Source organism: Chaetomium globosum, genomic scaffold, assembly GCF_000143365.1.
Source record: "Chaetomium globosum CBS 148.51 scaffold_1 genomic scaffold, whole genome shotgun sequence".
NCBI classification, from domain to species: domain Eukaryota; kingdom Fungi; phylum Ascomycota; class Sordariomycetes; order Sordariales; family Chaetomiaceae; genus Chaetomium; species Chaetomium globosum.
This window is the reverse complement of record NT_165976.1, coordinates 1266399-1290490: the sequence shown is the minus strand read 5'-3', so window position 1 is coordinate 1290490 and position 24092 is coordinate 1266399. Positions and strand designations below refer to the sequence as shown.

Sequence of the window (24092 nt, the reverse complement as noted above, 5' to 3'; positions counted from 1 at the left end):
AGCGGTTGGAAGTAGAGACCGCAAAAAGAAAATGTGTCTTTTCTTGAGCTCAAACTTGGTTCTGAGTTATACACGGGATAGGAGATCCAATCCTTGGTACCATGACACACTGTAGTTCTCTCATAATTTAATGGCAAGAGAGCGTCAGGGGAGTGTGTAAGTTGAACCCTTTCTGGATCTGAATGCCCCACACTCTTCGGTATGTGGGGCGGCTTGGTGCACACGACCCCAACCCTCGATATTGACTTTTTAAGTTCTTGACGTGGTGCCAAGACCCTACAACAAGGGTACCCGCCTGTGATTGGCGTATAACGCCAAAGTAAACAAACCCTTGCGAGGGTGATTAAGAATGGTGCTCTTTCCGTCTGGACGCGACTTCCCCCACCAATCCATACCGGATACCGATCAATCTTTACCTACACCCACCCATGAATAGGGCAATTCCCTCAATTTGTTAGACTAAGCCCACGACGAAATATTGCTGCCCTGAGACGCCATTCCTCACGTGTTTATTCTCTTTCGCCTTGCGACAGCTTGAGTTGCGATGGTGCAACCAGACTTTGACGGCCTTGACACGCCGCGCACCAACGTGGGCGACGCGACATTTCTTGGTCGCCAGCCCGATTTTGACATTTCACAAGAGTTATCCTTTCAGTCGCCCTCAAAAGACGCGAATCTCCTCCAGCAGCTCCGCAACGGCGGCCGACCAAGCATCAAGACCCCACGCGGGAATCGCGCTCCCTTCAATGACCGCCGAAACCTTCCTGCTGGTTTGGGGGGGCCCGAGTTTACACCACTGCTCAAATCTGCAACTAGAAATAGCGTACGCCGCCATGGCGTTGGCAAGGAAAACCCGGGCCGAGCAACCCCCGGCTTCCTCGCCAAGATCGACGAATCCATGACACCCATGCCCGCAGGCGAGACCAGCATGTACGGAGCCTCACACAACACATCGTCCTTCATAGGTGGCACACCACTGCCCGAGGTAGACAGCAGTAGTGCCGCATCTACCCCCCTGGTGATGAGGAGGCGCGAGAACGGCAAAGGCCCCTTGGAAGACGGGAATCAGCTCTCATTACGCGAACAAGAGAACGTCATCGACAAGATCGAAAAGGAGAACTTTGGCTTGAAGCTCAAGATTCACTTTCTGGAGGAAGCGCTGCGAAAAGCCGGCCCCGGGTTCAGCGAGGCTGCGCTTAAGGAGAACACCGAGTTGAAGGTAGACAAGGTGACCATGCAGCGCGAACTCCAGAGGTACAAGAAGCATCTTACCTCGGCCGAAAAAGACCTCGAGAGCTACCGACAACAGATTCTTGAGGTGCAGGAGAAGGCTAAGCGAAAGTACGCCGACGAGAACCAACGAGTTGAGCTTGAACGGCTGCGACAACAACTTGAGGAGAAGGATGCTGAAATCGACGACCTGCACCGGCAACTTGACAACCAAGACGATGGGCAGGACAAGGTGGAGAAGCTTCAGGACGAGATCGGCGACTTGGAGGCGGACCTCCGGCGAAAAGACGACGTCATTACACAACATGAAGACGAAATAGACGAGCTGAGGGAAAAGGTCGACGATGCCGAGGAGCAACTCAAAAAGACGCAGCGACGGATGGTAGAGCTCGAGGAGAAGGCCCAGGACGGTGACCGTCTCCGCGAGGCCAGGGACACAATTGAGGATCTGGAAGCCAACGTGCGGCGTTTTGAGCAGCAGGTTGAAGACATGAGGGAGAAGCTTCAGGAGGCAACCTCAGAAAAAGATCGTGCTGAGGCAGATCTAGAGGAGCTACAGGAGGAGATGGCTAACAAGTCTGTCGTCACCAAGGGCCTCTCTCGCCAAGTCGAAGAAAAGATTGCACGTCTGCAGTCTGAAGCCGATAGGGCTCGCCAGGACTGTGCATCTCTTGAGGAGGAACGCTCGGCCCAACAAAAGGAAATAGACGGCATGAGGGCCAAGCTCAAAGAAGCCCGTGAGGAGCGCGATTCTTCAGAACGCATTCGTCTATCTCTAGAAGCCAGGGTGGACGAGGAACATGGATCTTGGCGGAAAGAGTTGGAGGATGCTAGACATCAGCTCAAGGAGGCCAGGCTGGAGCGCGACTCGGCCGAGCATATCCGCTTAACGCTAGAATCCAAACTAGCGCAAGCACAAGCCGACCTCAACATGCGAAACGATGAGAAGGCACTCCTCCAGACTCGGCACGACGCCCTGACCAGCGAATCTACCTCTTTGCAACGGGAGGTGACCAAACTCAAGCAGTCTATTGCCGAGGCCGAGGACAGCCTGGAACAAGAACGCCAGCACGCGTTAGGCATAGAACAGGACATCCGGAACCAGTTCCGCACCGAAATCGAGAGACTCAACGACGAAATTTCCGACCTCCAAGCAGAGTGCCGCGAGAGGGATAACCTCTACGATAACGACAGCGAAAAATGGGAATCCGAGCGCCACAACCTGGAAGCTGAACGGGACCGTGCCGAAGAACGTGCCGCTGGTCTGCAACGTACGATCGACAAGCTGCGGGACACCGAAGGGGCCTTGTCGAGCAAGGAAACAAAGCTCCAAGAAGCCCTGCAGAGTGAGGCAGAGAGGCACAGGAAGGATGAGGCCATCCTGCAGACCCAGATTGACCAGTTGCAGCAGGACTTGAGCTCTAGGCAAGACATGTTGGAGGATCTCCGTAGCGAGTTGTCCGCTGTGAGAGATGAGCTCCGCCAATCCCGACTTGAATGCGAGGCTCGGGGGGAGAAGGTGGAGGCACTCGAGGATGAGGTTGAGATCTTGCAGGCCACTCTCGACGAGGAGTCGGAGAAGGCCCGTTTTGAGCTCGGCCAGTCCCGGCAGGAGTGTGACGGACTGAGGCAGGAACTCACGTCCCTCAAAGCTACCACAGATTCGGCCAAAGCATTGTCGACCGCCTCCCGGGAATCTGCTAAACAGACCAATGAGGCTGTTGCTCGCCTCAGATCCCAGCTCTCCGAGGCTACTGAGAAGGTCCACAAGCTCACAGAAGAGCGCCGAGCGTTGCAGGACCGGTCATCAAGCTTAGAGACCGAACTGCGCTCTATTCGCGCCTCTTTGGAAGAAACCAAGGCCGAGCGCAATGAACTTGAAGCAGAAATTGGCCGGCTCAACGAGCAAGGTGAGGATACCTTCAAGTACGACCAAGAGCGGATCGACCTACGCGTGGCGAAGACCAGGCTAGAGGGTGAACTTCGCCGACTCCGGGATGAAAACAAAGCTTTAGTCGAGAGACGGCGAGAGGTTGAGGAAGCCCTGGAGAAAGAGATTGAGAAGGCCGCCGCCGAAGAGGACCGTCTTGGCGACAAAATCCGCGATCTGCAAGGAATGGTGCAGCAATCTTCGGATAGCACCGAGCTTGCGGCCCTCCGCCGAACTGTCCGAGAGCTCGAGCGCCGCGTTCAGGATTACGAAACGCAGCTGGCCGCCTCCCAGTTCCCTGGTCAAGGGGGCGAAGGGAACAGTGAGCTTTCCGAACTCCATCGCGAGCTATCCGCCGCGAGGAAGAAGGAACTGGATCAGCTGGAGCATGCCGCTTCTCAGAAGGAGTCTATTAAGGGACTCAAGCGGCAGATTGCGGACCTGGAACGCAAGGCGCACGAGGCCGCCCTGGATCGGTTTGCAACTTCCCCGTCGTCCCACGGGGGTTCTGCGCAGAAGGCTGAGGTATCCGAGCTGCGCCATCAACTCTCCACCGCCAACCAATCTGTGCATGACTTGAAGCGGTCTCTGCGCGATGTCGAGCGCAAAGCCTCTGCGTCGGCACGTGAGCTCCAGAAACATCTCGATGAGCTCGAGGACGAAAAGTTCGTGCTTGAGCAGGCTTTTGAGGACGCACAGACGGCCGCTGAAGAGTCCGCCGTGGCACACGAGGAGACGTTGAAGAAATACAAGGCAAAACTCGAGAGATACAAGCGGGAGCGGGACGAGCTAGCCACTGCTGTGCGCGACCAGCGGAACAATAGTATGAACAGCAGTCTTAGTGAGATGCCGCTCGAGGAGCGCCGCGACTTGCACAAGATGCTACGCGAGTCACAGCTCTCCGCCGACAAACTCGACCGCGAGCTGCGCGAACACCGGGGAGGCGCTCGAGGAGCTCGTGGGAGTGGAGACATCCCTCCGTAAGAAACTGGAGCGAGCTCGCAGCGAAAGGGCCGCGTACCGGGCTAGCGCTGAGAAGTTGCACAAGGACTTCAACAAGCTTAAGAAGGAGAAGGACAAGGCTGTTGCCGAAGCGGCTTCAGCGGCCGCCGCCGCCAACGAGGAGCGTGCTCTTGTCCGAGTTTCCAAAACGGGCAAGAATGGCGTGGACACTGACGCTATCATTCGGGCTGCCGAAGCCGCCGAGAAACGACACGAGAAGGAGATCCGCGGTATGGTGATGCAGATGGAATGGCTCAAGGCATGCTGGGATCGTGAGGCCAAGCTGCGCAGCGACGCGGCCTATGCGAAACAATACCTGTTGATGCAAGTCCAGGTCCGCGATGCCTGGTATGTTCTTCTTATTCTAACCCTTACCACCGCTCCCGGTTTGCTAACCATCCTGTTTCTCACAGTAACAAAGCCGACCTCGCAATCATCAACCGCATCCGCGCCGAGATCAAGCCGCCCTCAGCCCGAACTGGCTCCTCCGCGGGGCGCGACCACTACCCCCTCGTCCGCCAAAAACAAATCCAACCAGCTCCACAAACAAAACAACCGCAATCGCAGCCTACTCAGCAAAACGAGCCGCCGAAGAAGAGGCGGACCCCGCGCTCGAACTTGCGCCTTGCCCTCAACGCGGTACGGGGGGTCGTCCGCATGCAGGTCGGCGCGCGCGCCTGGGCCAAGAACGACAAGATGCGCCAGAAGCTGGCCGACTGCTACGACGGCATGCAGCGCGAGGAGCGGATCCGCGCCATGCGGGAAGTGTGGCGCGCCGAGGTTGCGCGCAAGACGGGGTCGCCCTCTTCGGCTTCCGCTTTGGCTTCGCTGAGGAGGGTAGGGGGCGGGATGGAGTGCTGATTTCTCGGTCGTTGGTGTGTTTGTTTGTTTATTTGTCTGTTTACGTTACCCGTCGACCTGGTGGCGTATGGTGGGGGCTTGGTGGTGCTTTCTTTTCGAACTCTGGATGAACGGCTAGGTGGTTTTGTTTCTGTTTTGTTTGGGTACCGTTGGAAAGAGAGGGCATAGTACGGCTGATAAGCTTGTGTCGGGCAGCAATTGGCGTTGGGGTCAGAGCATGTTGGCTGTCTGTCTTGCATGGGGTCACGATGTATGCATCCTTTTTTATCTATTCTGGGTTGGAGTTCGGTACGGTCGGTTGGGTTGCGCGGTAGATGGAGATACCTTGGGCATAACCAGGTTGGTAAAGGGCGGGGGTAAGGCCGTCTGCATGCAGCATCAGAAGCACAGTCATTGATATCAAAGTTGTTGAATTCATTTGCTTTATTTACCCTTACTTTCCGCCCGAGGATTCAGGGGTTGGTGTGATCTTGGCATAAGTAAAGAGACTGTTAACTTGGGAGTCGAGGGCCCGAGCGAGCATTGATATCGAAGCAATCTTAGTTATCCCAACCCAAGCGTGCAACCACTCCGGGAAACTCAGGGATACAAAGGCACTGACGAAATAAACAAAAGATAAAACCAGCGTATGCATTTTCACCGTCGTCCAGCTCATCGCATAGCCCGTCCTTCTGCCCAGCACAATACCCCCCAAGAGGGGCGCCCGAGCATGCTGAAACCGATTAAAAACTTGAACCCATAACTTCGTAGGAACTTCAAGACACTGCCTACCCACACCCACACCCGCCGACCCATAATGCACAAGCGAGTGACCTGGCGACCTCGAAGACAGAACCCGTAATAATCATCCCATTTCATACCCCCAGTCCTAGCCAGCCCTATCCAACCCCATCCAAACCAATCCCTCGCCCACCCGGAGAAGAAATCAACCCCCCCCCTCTCCCCCTCCCCAAATATCGAAACGTACTCCCGAGTCAATGCAAAGCGGAAGCAGACGGGTAACGGTAACGGTAACGATAATGATCGGATCCCCATATATATTGTATGTTCCTACAACATCACATCACAAACAAGACATTGGTGTCTGCTTGCCCATGAAAGCCATCCATGACACCAACCGCGTCAGCCACGTACTCTCAGGACAGAGATGCAGTGGGATGCAAGGCGGGAAGAAACCTACCGAGGGGATGGCTGCACGAGAGCTGGGGCTTTTGCGTGTAGCGCGTCTGCAGCTCGTCGCGGATGCTGTTGAGCAGCTGCACGTAGCTCTGCTGCGGGTTCTTCTTGAGGGCCGTGATGAAGGCCCATGACATGGCGCCGGTGGCCTGGGAGGCGATGGTCGCGTCGGCTCTGTGGAAGGGGGGGGCTCGTTAGCAGAGAACTGAGTGGTGGGTAGGAGGAGAGGGGGGTACGAACGAGGTCTGGTCGTCTTTGCTCCCCGAGAACATAACCACGTCCGCGGGCGAAGTCTTGACAGCCATCGACCTGGCATAGGCATCTTCGCTGTTGCTCGCTTTCTTGAAGAAGCCCATGATGTTGTTGGCGACGCCACCAAGATCGCCGCGGCTGTATGCGGACACGGCGCTGAGTAGACCCTGACCGGCCTCCTTGGCAAGGTTGGGCTCCTTAAGGATGCCCTGGGTGGAGTAGATGTAGGGCAAGTCGAGCGCTGTGCCGGAATGACACGAGTCGAAAATGGCTGTGAGGCGCACGCCCGCCTGGAGGGGCCGCACCATGATGCGGTGCATCTCATCGTCGGTGATGTGCCCGTACTGTCGGAAGTCGACGGGATAGATGACTTCGTCATACCCGTCCTCCTCGTCGCCATCGAGGTCTTTTGTCTGCCCACCGTGACCTAAAATCGAGTTAGAGCCTGGGCTTCGCCGAATCAACTTGTGGCGCTTACCGGAATAGTGGAAAAAGAGCGAATCGTTTGGCCGGGCATCCTTGACGAGCCAGTGCATGGCCCTCAGGATATTCTGCTTCGTTGGCTGGCTCATGGGATTTTGTTGGTCGTCGGTGAGGATGACCATGTCCTCGCGTTTGTAGCCGAAGTTCTCGACGAGGTAGGCCGACATGTTCCTCACATCGTTGATACACCCTCGGAGCTGGCCGCGCTGGTTGAAGTAGTTGATACCGATCAACAGAGCTTTCCGGCGCCCCGTACACTGCGAGTATTGAAACGCAAACTGCTGTTGGTATCCATAGTGTTGTTGAGTCGTCGGCGGCGGCGGCGGGGCGCTGTGGTTCCCGTGGACGTACGAGTTCGAGTTTACCGTTGGCATATCTGTGGTCGTTAGCATCTACGGTGTTCAGACAAGGAAAGATCATGCTCACTCGGTCTCCCGAAGTTATTAGGGGCCGGCGGCGGGGGATGATATCCCTGGGCCGGTGGCTAGTAGGGGATTTAGTCTGCGGCGTTTCACTTTTGAAGTTGGGGTCAGACGAACCTGCTGGTACCCGCCGTAGGCCGGGCCGGGTTGTTGGTAGCCATATCCGGGCCCTTGGGGAGGTGGAGCGGGCTGTGGGTAGCCATAGTTTGGGGATCTTTACCAGCAAACATCAGCTTATAATCCCGAAATATATCTTTTTTTTACGTATATATGCCGCGCGGTGCTGGCTGAACATACGGATAGTAACCGGCGTATTGTTGCTGTGGCGGCGGGGCGTATCCACCGGCGTTGTAGCCCGCACCAGGAAATCCAGACATATCCAGACGGATAGTCGGCAGCAGGATCGGTCTCGGAACAGGGAGGGAAGGCCGGTCGGTCGGACGAGCGGCCGGGTGTGGCCTCGTGGACTGGACAAGCGGTGGCGTCGAGCGGCGGGAGTGGGGGGGCGGCACAGGAAAAGTAAATAATGATAACGCGGACGGGGCCGGGGTTGCCGGGGTTTATAAAGGGTGTTGAGTGATGGGAGCTCGTGCGGCGGCGGCGTAGATCGGGGGTGGAGCTAGGCGGGAGGGCAGGATCGGGATCGGAATTCGAGATTGGCGTTTGCCTGCTGGATTCAGACAGTGGAAATCTATCGGACCGTTCCGATGAGCAGAGCACAAGATGCAAGGAAGGTAAAAAAAATAAACAGTCGATGATGGCTTGCAGGAGGAGGCAGGACACTGAGACATGGCAGAAAAAGCGGACGGGAACCCGACGGGGCGGTCAAGAGCCGACAAGGGCATGCGTGGGCGCGTCCCGATCAAAAATGGGTTTTCCGAAGGCCCGGGAAGAGGGTGTCAGTCAGTTTCACGCACCTGCAGGGGGTCCCGGTTCTCGGGCGAGAGATCTTCAGCTCGGTGAGAGTGAGGCCGTGAGCCTGGGCTGGAAGCTGGGTTGCTGCAGGCTTTGGGGTGCAAATCGCGGGCAGCTTGTCGGGCGCTGGGTCGGGGTGGGGTTGCCAGCACAGCCCATCACGATTGGACATGGAGCAGTGGGGAGGAGGGGCGCCAAGCCATGTGGCCTGCGGATCCCGAACTGAAACAAGAAACCACGATCGTCCCGTTTTTTCAGCTCTTCCCGTCGCCAAGACACCTGACCAAGATGCTCTCAATATTAATCTCGTTGAGTTCTGCGCTCACATGAGGTTACTTGCGGCTATCCAGCTGAGATTCTCAGCTTCCCTCCCGTGAATTTGGCCACTTGAGCATGCACGAACTACTACGCTACTACTACCTTCCTTTCCAACCTCGGACCCCAATGCCTAATTGCTTGGGGGCGAGGTTGCCGAACACGGCCGCCGTTTGACCGGCCGCGACTATCGAAACAGCGACCTCAGAGCTGGCCTTGAAACGTCGCGCGCTGACAAGCTCTCAAGTGGCTCTGTCGTCGGAAACGTCCCCAATTCACTTAGTGTACATAGATAGTTAACTTGGCAGCCGAGGTTCGGCATTTTCTTCCGAGTCCAGTTGTTTGTTCCCCGGGTTGTAATGATGATGACATCACAAACCACCCAGGGCTCGTCAAATAACAATAAACGGGTCCGAGTACTTTGTACTTCCAAAACAACACAATCGACATAGCCTTGTTCACAGCCGCCGACTGGTAACGGCTGTGGCAAAAAGATCACTGGCACGGAGAATCACGGCTGTCTGTATAAGTCCGGTAACAGTTAGCTCCGGAATCAGCGACACCTGTCCATTGGTTAACGACTTTGGGATTTTTGAAGCGGGGCTGCTGAATCGTACCATCAGCCAGTCATGAGTTTTAAAAGATGCAAGGTTGAAGATGAGCTTCAGCCAGTATATTGATCAAGTCTTGTTTTTCTGTTGTTTTTTCAAACCGTCGCATCGATTATTCTCATGGTCCCTCATTACCACCACGGAAGTGAGCTGTGCTAGCTGAACCTTCGCGTGCGGTAACTAAGGGTAGCCGGGCACCTGGGAGGCCCCCGAGCAAGCAACTTCCCCGAGTCAGCAAGCCGCGAGCAACCCACCCAAGCCAGATGGTCCCGTCAGCAGCAACAGAGGGGATTACGCCCCCGTCATCTTCACATCTCCTTGGCTATGTTCCTTCTCTGGTAATGCTCCCTCGCTATCCTTGACCTGCTCCCGCATCATCCACGCCATCATGCTCCAGACCAACTGCATCGCGCACACCCGCTCGTCCACCTTAAAGAAGTCGTACCACGGGCTCCGCCACACCTCAAGCCTGCCCCAGCTCCGCCTGTCCCCGCTGTCCTCGGCCTCTCCGGACAGAACCGCCAGCAGCCGATCCGGCACGCGCATCCTCACGATGCTAACGTGGTGCAGTACCGTGCTGACAACAAATACGTCGTCGTAGTCGACGCCCCGCGCCCGCCCGATAGCTTCGTACCGCGTCTTCTTGTCCCATGTTGACTTTGGCTGACGCACCATGCGGTAGTTGTCGTACATTGGGTGGTTTCCTGATTTTTTGAGGCGCTTGGCCCCCTTTGAGGATCCACTGCTGCTGCTGCTGCTGCCGCCGCCGAGGGCCGAGATGGTGTTACTTCCCGTAGGGAAGGGAATACTCCCGCCAACGGGGCGGTGGGAAGGCCGCTGAGGGAGGGTGGTCGCATCGCTTCCTTGAGAGGAAGAGGAGGGCGGCGGCGTACTTTCCGACGGCGGGGCGTCTTTGTCGCCGATGGTCTGGTCTGCTCCAGAGAGCATCTCCACTTCGCGCCCGATGGGCCCGCCGGGGCCGCCGCCCCAGCGCGGTTTGGTACACCACCAGGCGTTCTCACCAATGGGCTTCTCGGTGCGGCCTTCGCGAGCGCGGTGCTGGGCTGTGATCAGAGCGGCGACGACTTCCCGGGCAAGGTCAAGGACCGAGTCCTTGTCTGTCTCTGAAACCGGATCCGTTGGTAGGAAAGAGGTCGTGTGCCTAGCGCTCACGGCCGCCACCGGGCCTTCAGTGATGCCTGCACGGGCGGCTTCGCGAGTGGTTGGGGTCCGGAAAATGAAGGTGCACCCAGAAGAGAAGTAAGAGCTACGTGGCGAGCCGGTGGAAGATTTTGACGTGATGTGAAGTCGTGGTTCGGTACGGGGTGCCGACACATTGCAGGTGAAGTCGTACGCTACCAGTTTTAGGAAGGCCGTGATCATGCTCTGGCGGTAGTCGACCGGCATCTGATGGCCGGTCCCGGTGCGATAGAACTTGACGGCGTCGGAACCATTCTCCTGAGCCTTGTTGCCCTCCGTTGGAACGGGCGCATTCTCGGCGTTGCCATCTCCCACCTGGTCCGTTTCGCTCTCCGGGGCTGGTGGCACCGAAGTGTCTTCCCAAAACGCAGAAAACAGTTCCAGATGACGATAAAATTCGTAGGCGTTTCCCAGGCGGGCTTGCGGCTGTCCCTTGGGAGGCGGGATTCTCCGGATAGTCCGGTACGCCGCCTCGTTCGCAATCGAAAGCTCACGTTTTCTTTCCAGGTAGGTATGGCAGCCTGGCGAAAGGTTGCCCGTGTTCAGCCGTTTGCGAGTGCTTTCGTTGGTCGCATGAACCTCTTCAGTGGAAAGGGCGTGCCAGGCGTCGAAGTCTGGGATAAACGTAGGGTCTGGGAGTAGCTGGGCTGGAGTAGCCTCTGGGACCACGTGCACCCCGAGAGCTTCAAAGTGCGAGGCGTTAAACTCAGCCGGCCGGACAATTTTTTGCAGCACCGAGGTGAGTGGCTCTCTCGGCTTGTTAGAGCCTTGTTCTTGGCCAGCTAGAGCATCATTGTCTGGGGTTTGTGGATAACATTGGGGTAGGTTAATTGGCATCGCCGGTGGGACGTCCTTGGGAGGTCCCCTAGGCGGCCCTGAGGCAGGAACTAGACGAGCGGGTTAGAACACCGGATACTCGACGAAAATGGATAGATAATCACGGCTTTGCCGGCACCGAGGACGATCAGGCGAAACATGACCAACAGGGGAAGCGTGGTAAAACAAAATCCAAGGCCGCATAATGGGACCAACGGCACCACATTGCTCAGAGGTAAGGGCCATCGTGAAGCCAGCCAGCAAGAGCCAATGTAATACAGATATTGATAGGTCTTGGGCCCGAATTCCGCAGTAGGTAGCACACTAAAAGGGAGAATGAGGCTGGGGTTTGTGAAAATGGGCAGTATGACGAGTACGACGCTTTTCGTGAGTGGTAGAGGCCGTGAAACTGAGGCAGGCGGGAGAAACACAGAACTTGGGTCGGACTAGATCCACATGATCGAGAAGTCCCGCGGGGCTGCCGCTGGATACAAGAAGGAACGTTCCACTTACTCATAAACGAGAGATTTCCAAACATTATGACCGATTTCCGATAGACACAGCCACGAGATAGAGGAAGGTATTGAATGTCCCCAAATCGGTTGCCGTTGGTGCAATGCTTTGATCCGGAGCGGCCGTGCTCACTGGGAGTTGAAACGGCGGGGACAACGACGGAATATGCGGTGAGTTCTCACGGGGTCGAACTTCGCCGTGAACTTGTGGTGTGTATGTACGGCTGTCGGTCTGTCTGTCTCTGCCTTTCTGCCTGACCAACACTGCAGAATCGTGTCAGAGAGCAACAATTAATGTCGTCGACGAGGGTATACCGGTCGCCGTGAAGCAGGAAGAACCACGCGAGCGGATTGCGAGCGGAGCGGGGCAGGCAACGTTCGCTGGCATTGCATGCATGGATGTTACGGTTGGGCCGTGCACTTCCATGTTGACCCCTGAAGCCCGGTCCGGAGGTGGTTCGGCACCCGGCCGAGGTCCCGGGTGTGTGCAAATTTAACTGTTGGCAATTCGTGCTCTGGGGATCACAAGGGAACCAACGTAAGGTACCTACTTGTAGGCTACCTGATGTGTGCGAGTAAGTAGGGGAGATTCATCCAATACGAACACACTCCATCCCTCTTCTGTCTTCTAGGCCCACTATTGGCGACAGCTGCGAGTTGCCAAACTACTCGTCCAGCTTCCGGAGGAGCAAGCCAAACAGACCCAAGGCTTTGTGTTTCCTTTTATCTGAACTTAATCAAGCACCCAGGCAGCCAGGCAGCAACCTTGTAGGGAGAAACAAAAATAACCAACCCAACGAACTTTCAACCTCGATCAAATGTCAACTAGGTATTTCTGCATCATGTTGGGACCGTTTTTTATAGCCGACAGCGCCTTGTTTCAGGCGATCGCTCAAACGTGGAATCATCTATCCCCACTTCCCCCCGAACCGATAAACTGGAGCAAATGCCTCAACGGCCAATCCCACTCACTATCACATGACATAACCTTTTAATGGGATGATATCAACCGCCTCAAATATTTATTCGCTCGAGAGTTCATCTCGTGGACAAAAAACAACCCAATGAGGCGCACAGCTTTGACTCTATTTCCGCCCAGGGTTGCCGAGCTATTCTAGATCATTGCTTGGTGGATGCGGTCTTGGGTGACTGCGGGAACCATCAGGGATAAAAACCCCCCCGCACCTGTTCTGCATCAGAAGCGTCGCAGGACAGGGATCAACCCATCACGCACGAGGACTTGCAGGAGCCCCTGACGAAGAGCCGCAACCGTCCAGATGGGAATATCTGTGGTAATCGGCTCGGATGGCACGCCTTTTTCGAAGTCCTAACCAATAATGGTCCTTGCCGACCCCTGCTTTGGCCCATCAAACGACTTCGAGCGTCCATGCTGTCCTCGCACGTCAGAGTCCGCCCAGTTCGGCCATGCCACCGCCGAGGACTCGAAGCACCGGAGTCGCACTCAACGGTTCAAGGTGCCATCATGGCCTCACTTGATCCTGAGAACGCAACTATCTGTGCGCATGGTTACCGCCAAGCCACCTTGCGACAGCGTGCCCATCTCTCATCTGTTACGTTTCTAATCCCGGATCTCCTACTCTCCTCCTCGTCCCTTTTCCCCTCTTGTTGGGTAGCTAGTCTACCACTACCACGTTTCTCGTTCCGATCCGGGCTGGGTCGTTGTTTGTCTCCTTCGAGAGAAGTCCTCTATTCTTTCCTTCTTCAAGAGATCTTGATGATTTCTCAATGATTACACGGCCCTAGTGGCCTTCTTCGCTTCTACTGAACCTATTTTCGTTCTCTTTTTTTTTGTACCGTTCATCCCCATTTTCTTCGTCCGGAGCGGCTGGCTTCGCGCATCAGGGCTATCGAAGAGGAATCAAAATTGGAAGATGGCATCGAGCGGGCTCCCATCGGGGGCTTTCCTGACCACCCTCAATGGGCGGCGGTGTACGGCGGTCCCCCGCGTGGCGGCGGTATCTACGCGTGTGAGCAGCGTCGCTGCGGTGACCACGACAAGCAGTTTGACCAGCAGGTCGACCAACAGTTCGACCAGCAGTTCAACCACAGCAATAGCCGTGGTCCCGTCGAAGGGATTAGCAGCAGCGCCGGCCGCAGACATAGATGCAGGCACCGAAGTGGCCGAGCAGAGTTCAACGAGTACGATGAGCCCCTTCTTAGTTACCACCACAACCATTTCCTCCGGCTCGGTGCGGATTGCGCAGGCCCAGGGCAGTGAGTCGGGCTCTTTGGCACGCCCATCATCACCTTCGCCTGACGCTCTCCCGACATCCGACGCTACTTCCCAGCCCTTCGCTGCCGTTGCGGACATAACACCCTCACAAGCGTCCGTAGAACAGAGCAGTCAAGCTGATGCCAGCGTAACAGCCCCGGCTGTAGCAGAAACACCGGCGGCTTCGTCAGAGTCTACTCCCGCCGAGTCCCTCCCTCCTGACCTACCACTGGGCCCGGTAGCCACACCCCTCCTCACCACTATTGAGTCGCTGCCGACGCCGACCGACGCCACAGTGGCCGACTCAACGGGTTCAACCTCGGCAGATGCAGAAACGAGTGCGATACCCAACTCCGACAACAATGCGGTCCAGTCGACCGTGGCAGTGGCCGGCGGCGTCATTGGTGGGGTCGTCGCTATCAGCGTTCTCGCATTCTTCATCTGGTGGTGGAGGCGTCGGGCGCAAAGGAAAAGGAGAAGCACCCTTCTGACACCTCTCGACGTGGTTCCATCTTATGACCGCGATGAGAAGGGCGGTTATGTGATCTCGCGTGGGAGTATTGGACCAACCCCTGTGGCAGTGAAGGTCAAAGCTGCTCTCGGCCACAACTACAAGAAAATCCGAGGCCATATCAGAAACCGAACAGCGCCATCGGTGAACTTGGACCGGGGAACTTCTCAATTTATGGATCCCGCCATGAGGCACAGTCGTTCCAGTTCAGGAATTATCGGGGCCGAGCCGACCACGACGGATCGTCTCAAGGATTGGTGGTCAGGACTGGGCAAGAAATTCAACCGCCGCAACAGTAGCGCCCAAGAGAAACCCCCAGGTGTTACCCAGGAGAAGAAGGTCTCAAGCTCACAGCCCGACTTCTTGACCCTTCTCAACATGGATGACGGGGAGCTCGACCGCGAAGCGCAACGACGACGAGACAGCATCGCGCGGGTCAACGGCCGCGCCAACTCCAGCGACAACTTCCTAGGCGGCCTAAATCTAAGCTTTGGCAACGACAACCCCTTCAGCGACGCCAACGCCATCGCCCACACCTCGGCCAAGCCGGCACCTCTAGCGGTGAGCCAAGCCAACGCAGCCAACCCCTTTAGCGACGCAAACGCAATCACCAACCCGCCCCCCACTGTACCCAAACCAACCACCTACGTCGCCGACATCCGCCGCTCCCGCAGCAACAGCACCACCGCCGGCCGCCAACCTAGCACAATCTACAATTACAGCAACGCCAACCGCGACAGCGCCGGCTCCCTCCGCTCCATGGCCACAGCCACAACCACCAACCAGCGCAACAAATTCCGCTCCGACCCCTTCGACCTCGAGCGGCCCGAACTCCTCGCAGGCGGCAACAGCAACAGCAACAACAACAGACCCGTCATCCCCGGCAGCCGCACAAGCAGCACAGCCGCCACTGCCGGATCCACCCCCTCCCCCTCCCCCTCCCCCTCCCAACAACAACAGCCTACACAACCCATGATGACGATGGCCATGAACCCGCCCGCGCGGGCGCGCAACCCCGGGCCGAGTCCTTCTCGTCCCGCTACTCCAAGTTCTCCAAGTACTCGTTCCGGCGTCAGCGCCATGTCCGCCGACAATCGGGGCAGTACCAGCATGGACTGGAGCGACCCCGGCCCGGATGTCGGGCCTGCTGCTGCGGGGAGGTGGGTTGGTGGTGGTGGTGCAAGTGGTGGTGGTGCAAGTGGTGGGGGTGAGAGTGGGAGGGTTAATGGGGGGAGGCTGAATGGGGGTAGTTTGGGCAGTTTGGGGAGTGTGGGGAAGGCTATGTGATGGTGACTAGGGGGGCTGATTGATGCTTTGTGTTGTGCTGTGTGTATGGATGGGCGAGGGGATGGCGTTTGTGGCGGTTGCTTGTTTTGTTTTGTTTTTTGAGTCTGTTGGCCGTGACTGCTCAGGGGAGGAAAGGAAGTGTGGGTGTTCCGTCCTATCGTCGGTCGGTCCGGATGACACCGCCGCTTGATCTCCCTATCAAGTGCCGCAGGTCTGGATATGCACAAGGCTTGGTACTCGACTGAGGGTGTCAGTCTGAGAGGTATGGCTGCCTGCATCCCTCATTGCTTGAGGATATCAGCTGATGGCCGGTTAGGTTAGGTGCCGATGCCCAGTGAAGGAGGGGCGTCGAGGGCGAATTTCCCGTTTGAGGATGAAAATGCGGCGTGGGTATGAGGGATGAAGTGTGGATGAGGAATGAGGATACCCCGACACTCGCTTGACTGTCTTGAAGCTCTGCTTGCGCATGAGAATACGAATTGTTTCCACTCGCTTTGCAAACCCAGTCTACGAATTCTGCCACATGTCTCCTGCAAATATGGAGCATCGAGTCTCACTTTCGATTGTGCTATGTTCTTGTCCAGGCCCAAGCAGGATTCGGGGGGTTGACTCGGGGGGTGGCTGTCTAGGAGGAGGGACTTGAGAGGGAGTTCAGGGTTTGCCAACGCATCACCTATTTCAAGGCCGCCATTTCATGCACGTTTTCATCATGCATTGTCAATTCTTCCAATCGCCGCTAACATTGCTCCTCCATCAGGACGGCCTCAGGGGTTCCTCCAACAAGCGCTTCCCGTTCCAGGCTCAGCTCCCACGAGAGAAGAATCGCTCCACCGCCCATTCCAGAACAGTAATCTGATTGGTTCCCGCCGCGCAACGCCACGAAACGCGAACTGAACTCGAAAAGTCGCGGCGCGCGTCCTCGGCGCGGGGTTCCCCAGCAACCAATTTCATTGGCCTGCAAGCACTCAAGCGCCATTCCAACCAACAATTGAGCCCCGAGCCAACAATGTCCCCGCGCCCCTCGATGTCCCGCTCCTCCATTGCCGACCTCAAGCCCAATTCCTAATGCATCCGCACTCAGCTCATCCGTCGTACACTCGGTATTCAATCCCTGCTGCTGCTCGACCCTTGCCGTACCACTCAACTGGGTTCCGCCTCAAATCAAGGAAAATAGTCGTAAACAAAGGGAAATCGCCGATCCAAAGCTCGCGTGCTCGGTGGCATTGCTCGCTCGTCCGCAATTTTAGTGGATATCGTGTACCGCTGCTTGCTCACAGACAGGGTAATGTGATATCGTTGACAATCTCAAGGTGGTATTAGTGAATAGGAGTGAACCACCATAACCGGAACGCCGATGCTCCCAATTGTAGGACGTAAGGGGAGATAAAAAAATAAAGCCGAGAAAAAAGCCGGGTTGCCGGACAAAAAGGTATCAGAAGGTATGGCGCAAGACAGTCTCATGCCTCGCCGCAGTCGAAAGTAGGCGAATAATGTGAATGGAAATCGGTTGGGGTAGGCTGGGCAGGAAACCCTTCAGGAAAGCCAGCCTCGTAACATAACCAACTACTGGCCTTCAAGATGGTATGTCGTCAAACGTGAGGCGTCTCCTTGCCACGCTGCGCGGCGTCTTCCCCGCGAGAGGGGTCTTCCACGGCTTTTGCGCTGGGCTAGGCGTCATATGAAGAAATTCAGCAAAGTCAAAGCCAAGTCCAGGAGTGGCCGGATAGGGGTTGCCGCCGCCAGGGGTCGTCATCATCGATGATGGTAGCGCCAGCTTGTTCTTCGGCGGTGGTGTCGACGGGGGTTCCATCCTGTTCCTTGGCGGGTTCGCAGGCGAGGGTGATGCTGCTAGATACAAGAGCAGATCCGCACCTTCCTCGCCAGATTTAGACTCGTTTGCTGTTGGCTGCCTGTCCTTTGGCTTCTTCATCAACGTACGGCTTCGCATCGGTGGCGTTCGAGGCGGCGATACCCGAACGTGGTTGACGTGAAACGAATGAGTGGGCAAGTCGTCCTCGTCATCCGAATGGGCCGCATAATTTGTGGTAGTAAGGACGTCGCTGATTTGCCTTGATCCCGAGTAAAACGATATATCCGGGCCCGTTGAAGTGGTAAAGTGTTGCTGCCGCCTCGGTTTTATCGGTGACGACTGGGTAAAGGGGTGGTGACTCGAGAAAGACCGGTGTGCCGTCGGGGACTGGCGGAAACGCTTGCTCGGACTCGAATACCCATTGTCGTCAAAGGAGGCTAGGTAGGTACGCTTCCTATGCCCGGTGCTACCGTTGCTAGACCCAATGGCATCCGAAAACAGCGGCGCTTTGAGCGGTGAGCTCATGAGTGTTCGAGAGGGGTATGGGAGGTCGGAGGCGCTCGAGGACGAGTCGGACAGGATATCGCCGTCTTGCAACCGTCGGCGGCGCATCTCCTGTTCGAACTTGGGCTCGATCATATCCAGCGTCTCGTTCACCAAATTGTGTTTCGTCTTGAACTGGGCGAGGGCGAGACGGTTCTGTAACCTCCGGGCCATCTGAGGCAAAAAAAATGAGTACTTGTCAGCTTCACACCCCTGCCAAGGGAGGCAGTCACCGTACCTTGCTGATTTCAGCCCTCTTGAGCACCCTATCCGCCACAGCCTCGGGCTGCTTCTTCAACGGCGACGACATCATCTTGCCGATGGTATGATTTTGCAGGCATACAGAAAGTCGATACCGGCCTGATGGCGGGGGGCGCAAGTTCGTCGGGGGTGGGCGTGAGGCCTCGGGGGGGTTGGATGGTTGCAGCGCTGGGCGCCTAAAACCGCCGTGAACGACGAGGACTGGTCGAGGTACCGTTGAAACTTTTTTTGTTGCCGGCCACAAGCAATTGTGTGGTGTCAAAACCTCAATCTGCTTCCTGGCTGGTCACTTTATTCGGTACACAGCCGCCGGCGCTTCAACACGGGAACAAAGAGAGTTGCGCAGGAGTTGAGGTTGGAAAGCCTGGGCAGGAACAGGAGCAAATTCACATTCCTGTGGAAACCGGCAGATTACCCAGCTGAGCACTGGCCCACTGTCTGCAACCTGCGGCACAGGGCGAGCTTGCCAGGCTGCCAGGGGTCCTTTAAACCAGCAAATTTGTTGGTTGCATTGTGCATTCCCAGCATTTCCGTTTAAGCTGATCCACCAGCAAACACCGAGCAGAGCTCTTCCCTGATCCCGATGTGAACAACTCCACCGCAGAACAGTGGCAATGGAGTCTCGAGCGGGATTGGGCAGTTATTGGATGCTTCGAAATATCTGCGGGCATTCCTGGGCTCTCAGTGAACAGCCAGAGCTTAAACCGGGCGAGACTTGCCGTGCCGTTTGCGAGGATTCCGGCGGTGACCCGGGCTACGACACCATACGAATATCTCCCTCGATATAGCTGGGTCAGGGGCTCCACAACAGCCGAGTCCGGCGAGGCAAGTAACAAACTGGAAGGGTGTGCCATTTTTGGTGTAGTGTAGTTTCAGTTACCAGTGGGTCGTTTTGCGGTCACAATTAGGCGTCTCCGAAAAGCGTTGAATGGACGACATGATATGTACACAGTAACAAAGCGCACGCAGAGCGAGTGCAAACGAGGCCGAGGCACCCTTGGCCAAAAAAAGCCAAACTCCAAAAGTGAGAAACGGTCAAGAAAAGCGAAAAGAATAACTAAAGGCAACCAAGAAAATAGAAAGAAGTAAAGGAAAAGAAACCAAGAAGAAGAAATTGAAGAAAAGAATCCGAGTGAATAACTAAAAACTACGAATAACTACAGAGTGGACTTACGCTTTCGTCGGCATCTAGGCCAAAGGCAACAAGAATACCCTCGACGTGTGATTTAAACTTTCGTCCCTTCCAAACGCTCGCCGCAACAGATCAGACCAGCAAGCATGCCGCTAGCGCCCTTGCGGCGGCTCACCTCGTATTTTCCGTTTTCGGCCAACTGCCTGTAGAAGCACACGCCTTTTTATCTCACGATGCATCCCCTGAGATGGCATTATTCATCTCATTGGCATGCTTTGCGATTGGCTCCATAATACAAACGGAGTGTGTTGGGGGGTTGGCAGCTCCCTGCGGCAAACTTTTGCAACGCTAAAGACTCGGACTTCGCTTTGCATCCCGCAGGAAGATCAAAAGGGGAAAGGGCCCCTCAATCATAGCTCCTGACGACATCGTATTCAGCCCTGCGCTGATTACTGCTTCCTATTTTGGTGGAGATAGCAATAGTCAGGGCCGGGCCGGGAAGTTACCTAGGTTTTCTGTTAAGTACTGTGTGGTAAGACCATCAAGGTGAAATCTCAACAAGCCCCAAAGCCATGGACCTTGCACGACTCCCAACTTCTCCCATTTCTTTTCCTACGTTTCCGAATTTCCTTTCGCCGGCCGTCCTGCCGTCCTAGCGTTTGTGTTGCAGTATTTGGATTCCTTGTTTTGACTGGCCTCTTCCCGGTTCCAACATTCCAGTTCCCTGCTCGGCGTGCTCGCCGCCAACATCCGATTCTCCGTTCGATCTGGAACAAATATCGAAAAGTCGAAGAACCGGCGCTCCCAATCGCTAGGGCCGTGGGTCCTTATCGTTGCCCAGTCGTTGTGATCGACGGACCAGCTGTTCGGCTCCATCATCCGGCTCCATTGCAGGCTCCATCTTCCAGCTCGTCTGGATCGCTTCGGCGCAACCTCCAACACTCGGCGGAACGTGCCTGGGAGGGCGAGACAGGCAAACCTTGCGCTGCCCTACTTTCGGAACACGGCAGCTGATCCTGGTACTTAATCCTACAAAGTAGGTATATAGTTATCGCTCAACGGACAACCCTCTGATCAATGGCAGGGTGTTGCTCGGTAGGAACCAATTGAACATACTACATACGTCATCCATCGCTCGCTCAGAAATTCACTTAGCTGCGTGCTTGACAGCGGGAAGTCAGGGGAGGAGGGCCGCTTTTTTTCCACCTCAAGAATCACTTTGTGACACCGCAGCCTTCTTCTGTACCTTGCTCTACCGCCATCCTGTTTCGCTCATTTCACACCGCAAAGTGTTGATCACGGTTATCTTTGCAGTTGGCTCGAGGCGCTTCCGGGGGCCCTATATGCGACGCCCCTGTCACCTGGTTTCTCCCACTTTCTTCTAGGCCAAAGACGGGGCTGGGCTACCTTACCTACGGTCACTAACAACCATGGCCCCTTCCTTCTTGAATTTCAAGGAGTTGCGAAAACGATCAAGGGCGAGTTTTAGAACCGAGCGGTCGACGGACGAATCGAGCGAAGCTGGGAACAACACCACTCCTACTAGCGGTTCATTGACACCCCCTTCGATTGGAGCACAATCGGATCCGGCTTTAAACCTGCAACTCAAAGACCAACCGCTGCCTCCCCCCGCTCCTACTATTTCAAGACCCCAATCTCAGCTCTACCAAAATGGCGGCAACAATCGACTTAGTGTTTCGGGCATGATCGGCCTGGGGTCCCCGGTGCCGGGCGGACGAGGACCGAGTTTGCCAGTTTCTCAGTACTCTCCTCGAATCACCAACGTGGCAGATAGTTCGTGGGTGAGTATCCCTCGGGTCCCCGGGCCTCGTGGCTTATATATATGGTTACTAACGAGCAGCAGGTCTACCAAAAGGTTCTACTCGTCCACGGCACCATCGGCGAACCCTTTCACCAATTCCTTGATGGCACGCTTACTGTGAGCCGTCCCGACGACAGTTTTCCCCCGATATCTTGGCCAGTGCACAACTCTTGCTTCAAAGCCATGGTGTACCTGATGCCTGGCGCCAACCGGTTGCGGTTCGACTTTTCTAGCCCAAAGCTCGCCAACAGCGGATCTTCCAACCCTATCCATTCTTCTTACCTGACAGTTCACATGATTCCACCCGTCGGCGCCCCTCCGCTACAACTGGCGATCATGTTGGCAAAAGACTCCCCCGGTACCTTCGATGCCGTACCAGCGCGAATGGAAAGGGAAGGAAATGGGTTAGAGACTGCGGTCCGCAAGTTCCGCATGGCCGCCTACCTGTGGCAGGCATTCACGGCCGAGCAAATGTCGCGCAACAAGCTTGGCCGGCGTGCTTTTAGATTTGAGGAGGAATGGACCACAGGCGCGGCAAACCATCGCGACAGGGAGAACGGTGTTCTTCGATCCGAAGCAAGAGTGCATATTATTCGGACCGAAAAAACAGTGGCTGAGCTTCGAAGTCTCAACCTGGCACAGCAAAACTCGAAGGCTACAGACGCAGGGGGTCTCTACGGCATCACTGCAGATGCTGTGCGAGATTACTTCAAGCCACTCCCAGGTCAGAAGCTGTACGTGTCGGTTTTGCTTCTAGACGCACATTGGGACACAGAATCGAAAACCATCGTTGGGCACGCGGCACTCGGTGGGCGAGCCGGTGACCTGCATCTAGGCATATTCGGATCCCACTGTCTTCAGAGCTATCCAACGTGCTTTGAGGAGATAGTGCCGGCCTTCACAGACTGCACGCCAACCGACACCAACCACGTCGGCAACGACTGCAACGACGCCGGAAGTTCTTGGGAGGCAGCCAACATTGGAATTGGAGCCCATTTGCACGAGACAGGCCATCTCTTTGGCCTACCTCATCAAGAAAGCGGCGTCATGCTCAGAGACTATGTTACCCTCCACCGAACCTTCCTCACGCGTGAAGCGTATTCCACCCGAACCCACTCAAAAGGCGGCCCCGTCTCCCAGGGAGATGAGTGCACTTGGCATCGTCTCGACTGTCTTCACTTCCGCAGCCACCCCTGCTTCCGCCTCCCCAACGACCCCGTCTTGAACCCGGATGACAGCGTTCAGGGTTGGCCAATGGAGGGCGGCACGCTCACGGTAACCGCTGCCACGGGGATAGCTTATGTCGAGATTTATAGCGAGGGCGACGACGTCTGCCACGCGTGGATTGAGTACGCCCCTGATAATGGCGGGCCGGTCCAACGGTCCGTCTCCCTGAGCGAGCAAGACTTGCGCGGCAGACTTTCCGAAGCGAAAAGGAAAAGTCGGTTGCGGATCTCGGTCAAATCCTACGGAGGCGGCGCCTTGGAGGTAGATGACTTTAACAAGCTCTGTTCCAAGGATGCGACATGCGTGCGGATTCCTAGTGCTGTACCTGGTTTGCCCAAGGCGGCGCTGAGGGGCAAGAAACTGGGCTTGTCACAGATGGAGGGGTCTGAAGGGCACGAAGTTGTGTTCACGAGCGCACTGAAGCAGGACCGGGTGCTGTCGAAGGTGGTGGTTTACCATGGGTCGGCCGTGGACGGGATGGAGTTTGTGTATGATGACGACTCGAGGCAGTTGTTTGGGAAGAAGGGCGGGAAGGTGGGCGGTGACGTGTTTGATATGGGTACGCATCGCCCTCATGTTCCCCGTGGCCGAGACCAATTACTGACTCGAGTAAAACAGATATCCGGCGTGGCGAGTACATCACGGGCTTTTTTGTCCGATCCGGTTTTTGGATCGACGGTATCCAAGTCTTAACCAGCCTGGGCAGGAGAAGTCCGCTGTTTGGGAATGCACATGGCGGTGACCCGTATGTGCCTCTTCTGTTATCATTGAGGTCCCCGCTAACCGATGTCCAGACATACCTTGATACCCCCGAGAGGCTACAACATATGTGGTGTCACAGGCAGTTGTGGCCCTTGGCTTGATGGTTTCTCCGTTATCATTACAAAATGAAGGATGCTGCCTCGGAACGGCAGCAAGTAATACACTTCTAATGTCACATTTGCATTCGGTCGGGTGGGCACATATGGCTATCGGGGGTAGCTCGCGGCATGCGGGAGGGTACTTCCTTTTGAGGGCTCTTGGGTTAACCATACCACGACGACGACAGTCTTGCTACTACAAGATCCCGACCTCGGGAAATGGGTGGTGCTTGTGGCGTGGGTGGGACTTTTTGTTCTCCAAGGCATACAAATTAATAGTTTCCGGCATGCATGGACGGACGGTAATGGGCTGGGAGGATACACGTACAGACGGCCCTAAAAATACAAGAAACCTCGGGACATTCATGTCTCTGTGAAATAGCATTTGCTGTCAAGGGATATTGTCAAACCCTAGATGGTTCCCTTAAATAGCCTGGACAAGTTCGTCGCTTCTTGTTTTGATTCCGCTCCTAAACATGTCTCTATGAATCCCGTGATCTTCGTAGCTGGATATGTACTTTTGGCGATCAGCCATGTTAACTGCTTTGGGCCCAACTGCTGTCCCTAGCTGATTCAGCAAGAAACAAGCAGCAAAGTATGATATTGCTCGACTTCCCATAGGAAGAATGACTTTTACTTTAACACAGAGGTGTAACAGCATAGATAAGCCCAGCAGGCACG

The 24092-nt window shown here is 55.9% G+C and overlaps 7 protein-coding genes across 7 annotated transcripts; 3 read left to right on the top strand and 4 right to left on the bottom strand.

The window, feature by feature from the left end:
- Positions 1-544: 544 nt before the first annotated feature.
- Positions 545-5023, top strand: CHGG_00422 (uncharacterized protein; the record flags this gene model as incomplete). The annotated part of the gene is made up of 3 exons (XM_001219642.1): positions 545-4140; positions 4190-4510; positions 4576-5023. 3 exons carry the CDS (start codon positions 545-547, stop codon positions 5021-5023), a joined length of 4365 nt encoding a protein of 1454 aa, XP_001219643.1.
- A 1136-nt stretch (positions 5024-6159) lies between these two features.
- CHGG_00421 (uncharacterized protein) lies at positions 6160-7308 on the bottom strand (the record flags this gene model as incomplete). The annotated part of the gene is made up of 3 exons (XM_001219641.1): positions 6160-6373; positions 6440-6878; positions 6930-7308. The coding sequence occupies 3 exons, from the start codon at positions 7306-7308 to the stop codon at positions 6160-6162; spliced, it is 1032 nt and encodes a 343-aa protein (XP_001219642.1).
- A 2180-nt stretch (positions 7309-9488) lies between these two features.
- Positions 9489-11751, bottom strand: CHGG_00420 (uncharacterized protein; the record flags this gene model as incomplete). Its single annotated transcript, XM_001219640.1, has 2 exons — positions 9489-11284; positions 11727-11751. 2 exons carry the CDS (start codon positions 11749-11751, stop codon positions 9489-9491), a joined length of 1821 nt encoding a protein of 606 aa, XP_001219641.1.
- A 1866-nt stretch (positions 11752-13617) lies between these two features.
- CHGG_00419 (uncharacterized protein) lies at positions 13618-15756 on the top strand (the record flags this gene model as incomplete). Its single annotated transcript, XM_001219639.1, has 1 exon — positions 13618-15756. One exon carries the CDS (start codon positions 13618-13620, stop codon positions 15754-15756), a length of 2139 nt encoding a protein of 712 aa, XP_001219640.1.
- Positions 15757-17329: 1573 nt separating this feature from the next.
- On the bottom strand, positions 17330-18422 carry CHGG_00418 (uncharacterized protein; the record flags this gene model as incomplete). The annotated part of the gene is made up of 2 exons (XM_001219638.1): positions 17330-18283; positions 18348-18422. 2 exons carry the CDS (start codon positions 18420-18422, stop codon positions 17330-17332), a joined length of 1029 nt encoding a protein of 342 aa, XP_001219639.1.
- A 1891-nt stretch (positions 18423-20313) lies between these two features.
- Positions 20314-20634, bottom strand: CHGG_00417 (uncharacterized protein; the record flags this gene model as incomplete). Its single annotated transcript, XM_001219637.1, has 2 exons — positions 20314-20531; positions 20619-20634. 2 exons carry the CDS (start codon positions 20632-20634, stop codon positions 20314-20316), a joined length of 234 nt encoding a protein of 77 aa, XP_001219638.1.
- Positions 20635-20932: 298 nt separating this feature from the next.
- Positions 20933-23414, top strand: CHGG_00416 (uncharacterized protein; the record flags this gene model as incomplete). Its single annotated transcript, XM_001219636.1, has 4 exons — positions 20933-21304; positions 21364-23110; positions 23170-23296; positions 23393-23414. 4 exons carry the CDS (start codon positions 20933-20935, stop codon positions 23412-23414), a joined length of 2268 nt encoding a protein of 755 aa, XP_001219637.1.
- Between the last annotated feature and the right edge of the window lie 678 nt (positions 23415-24092).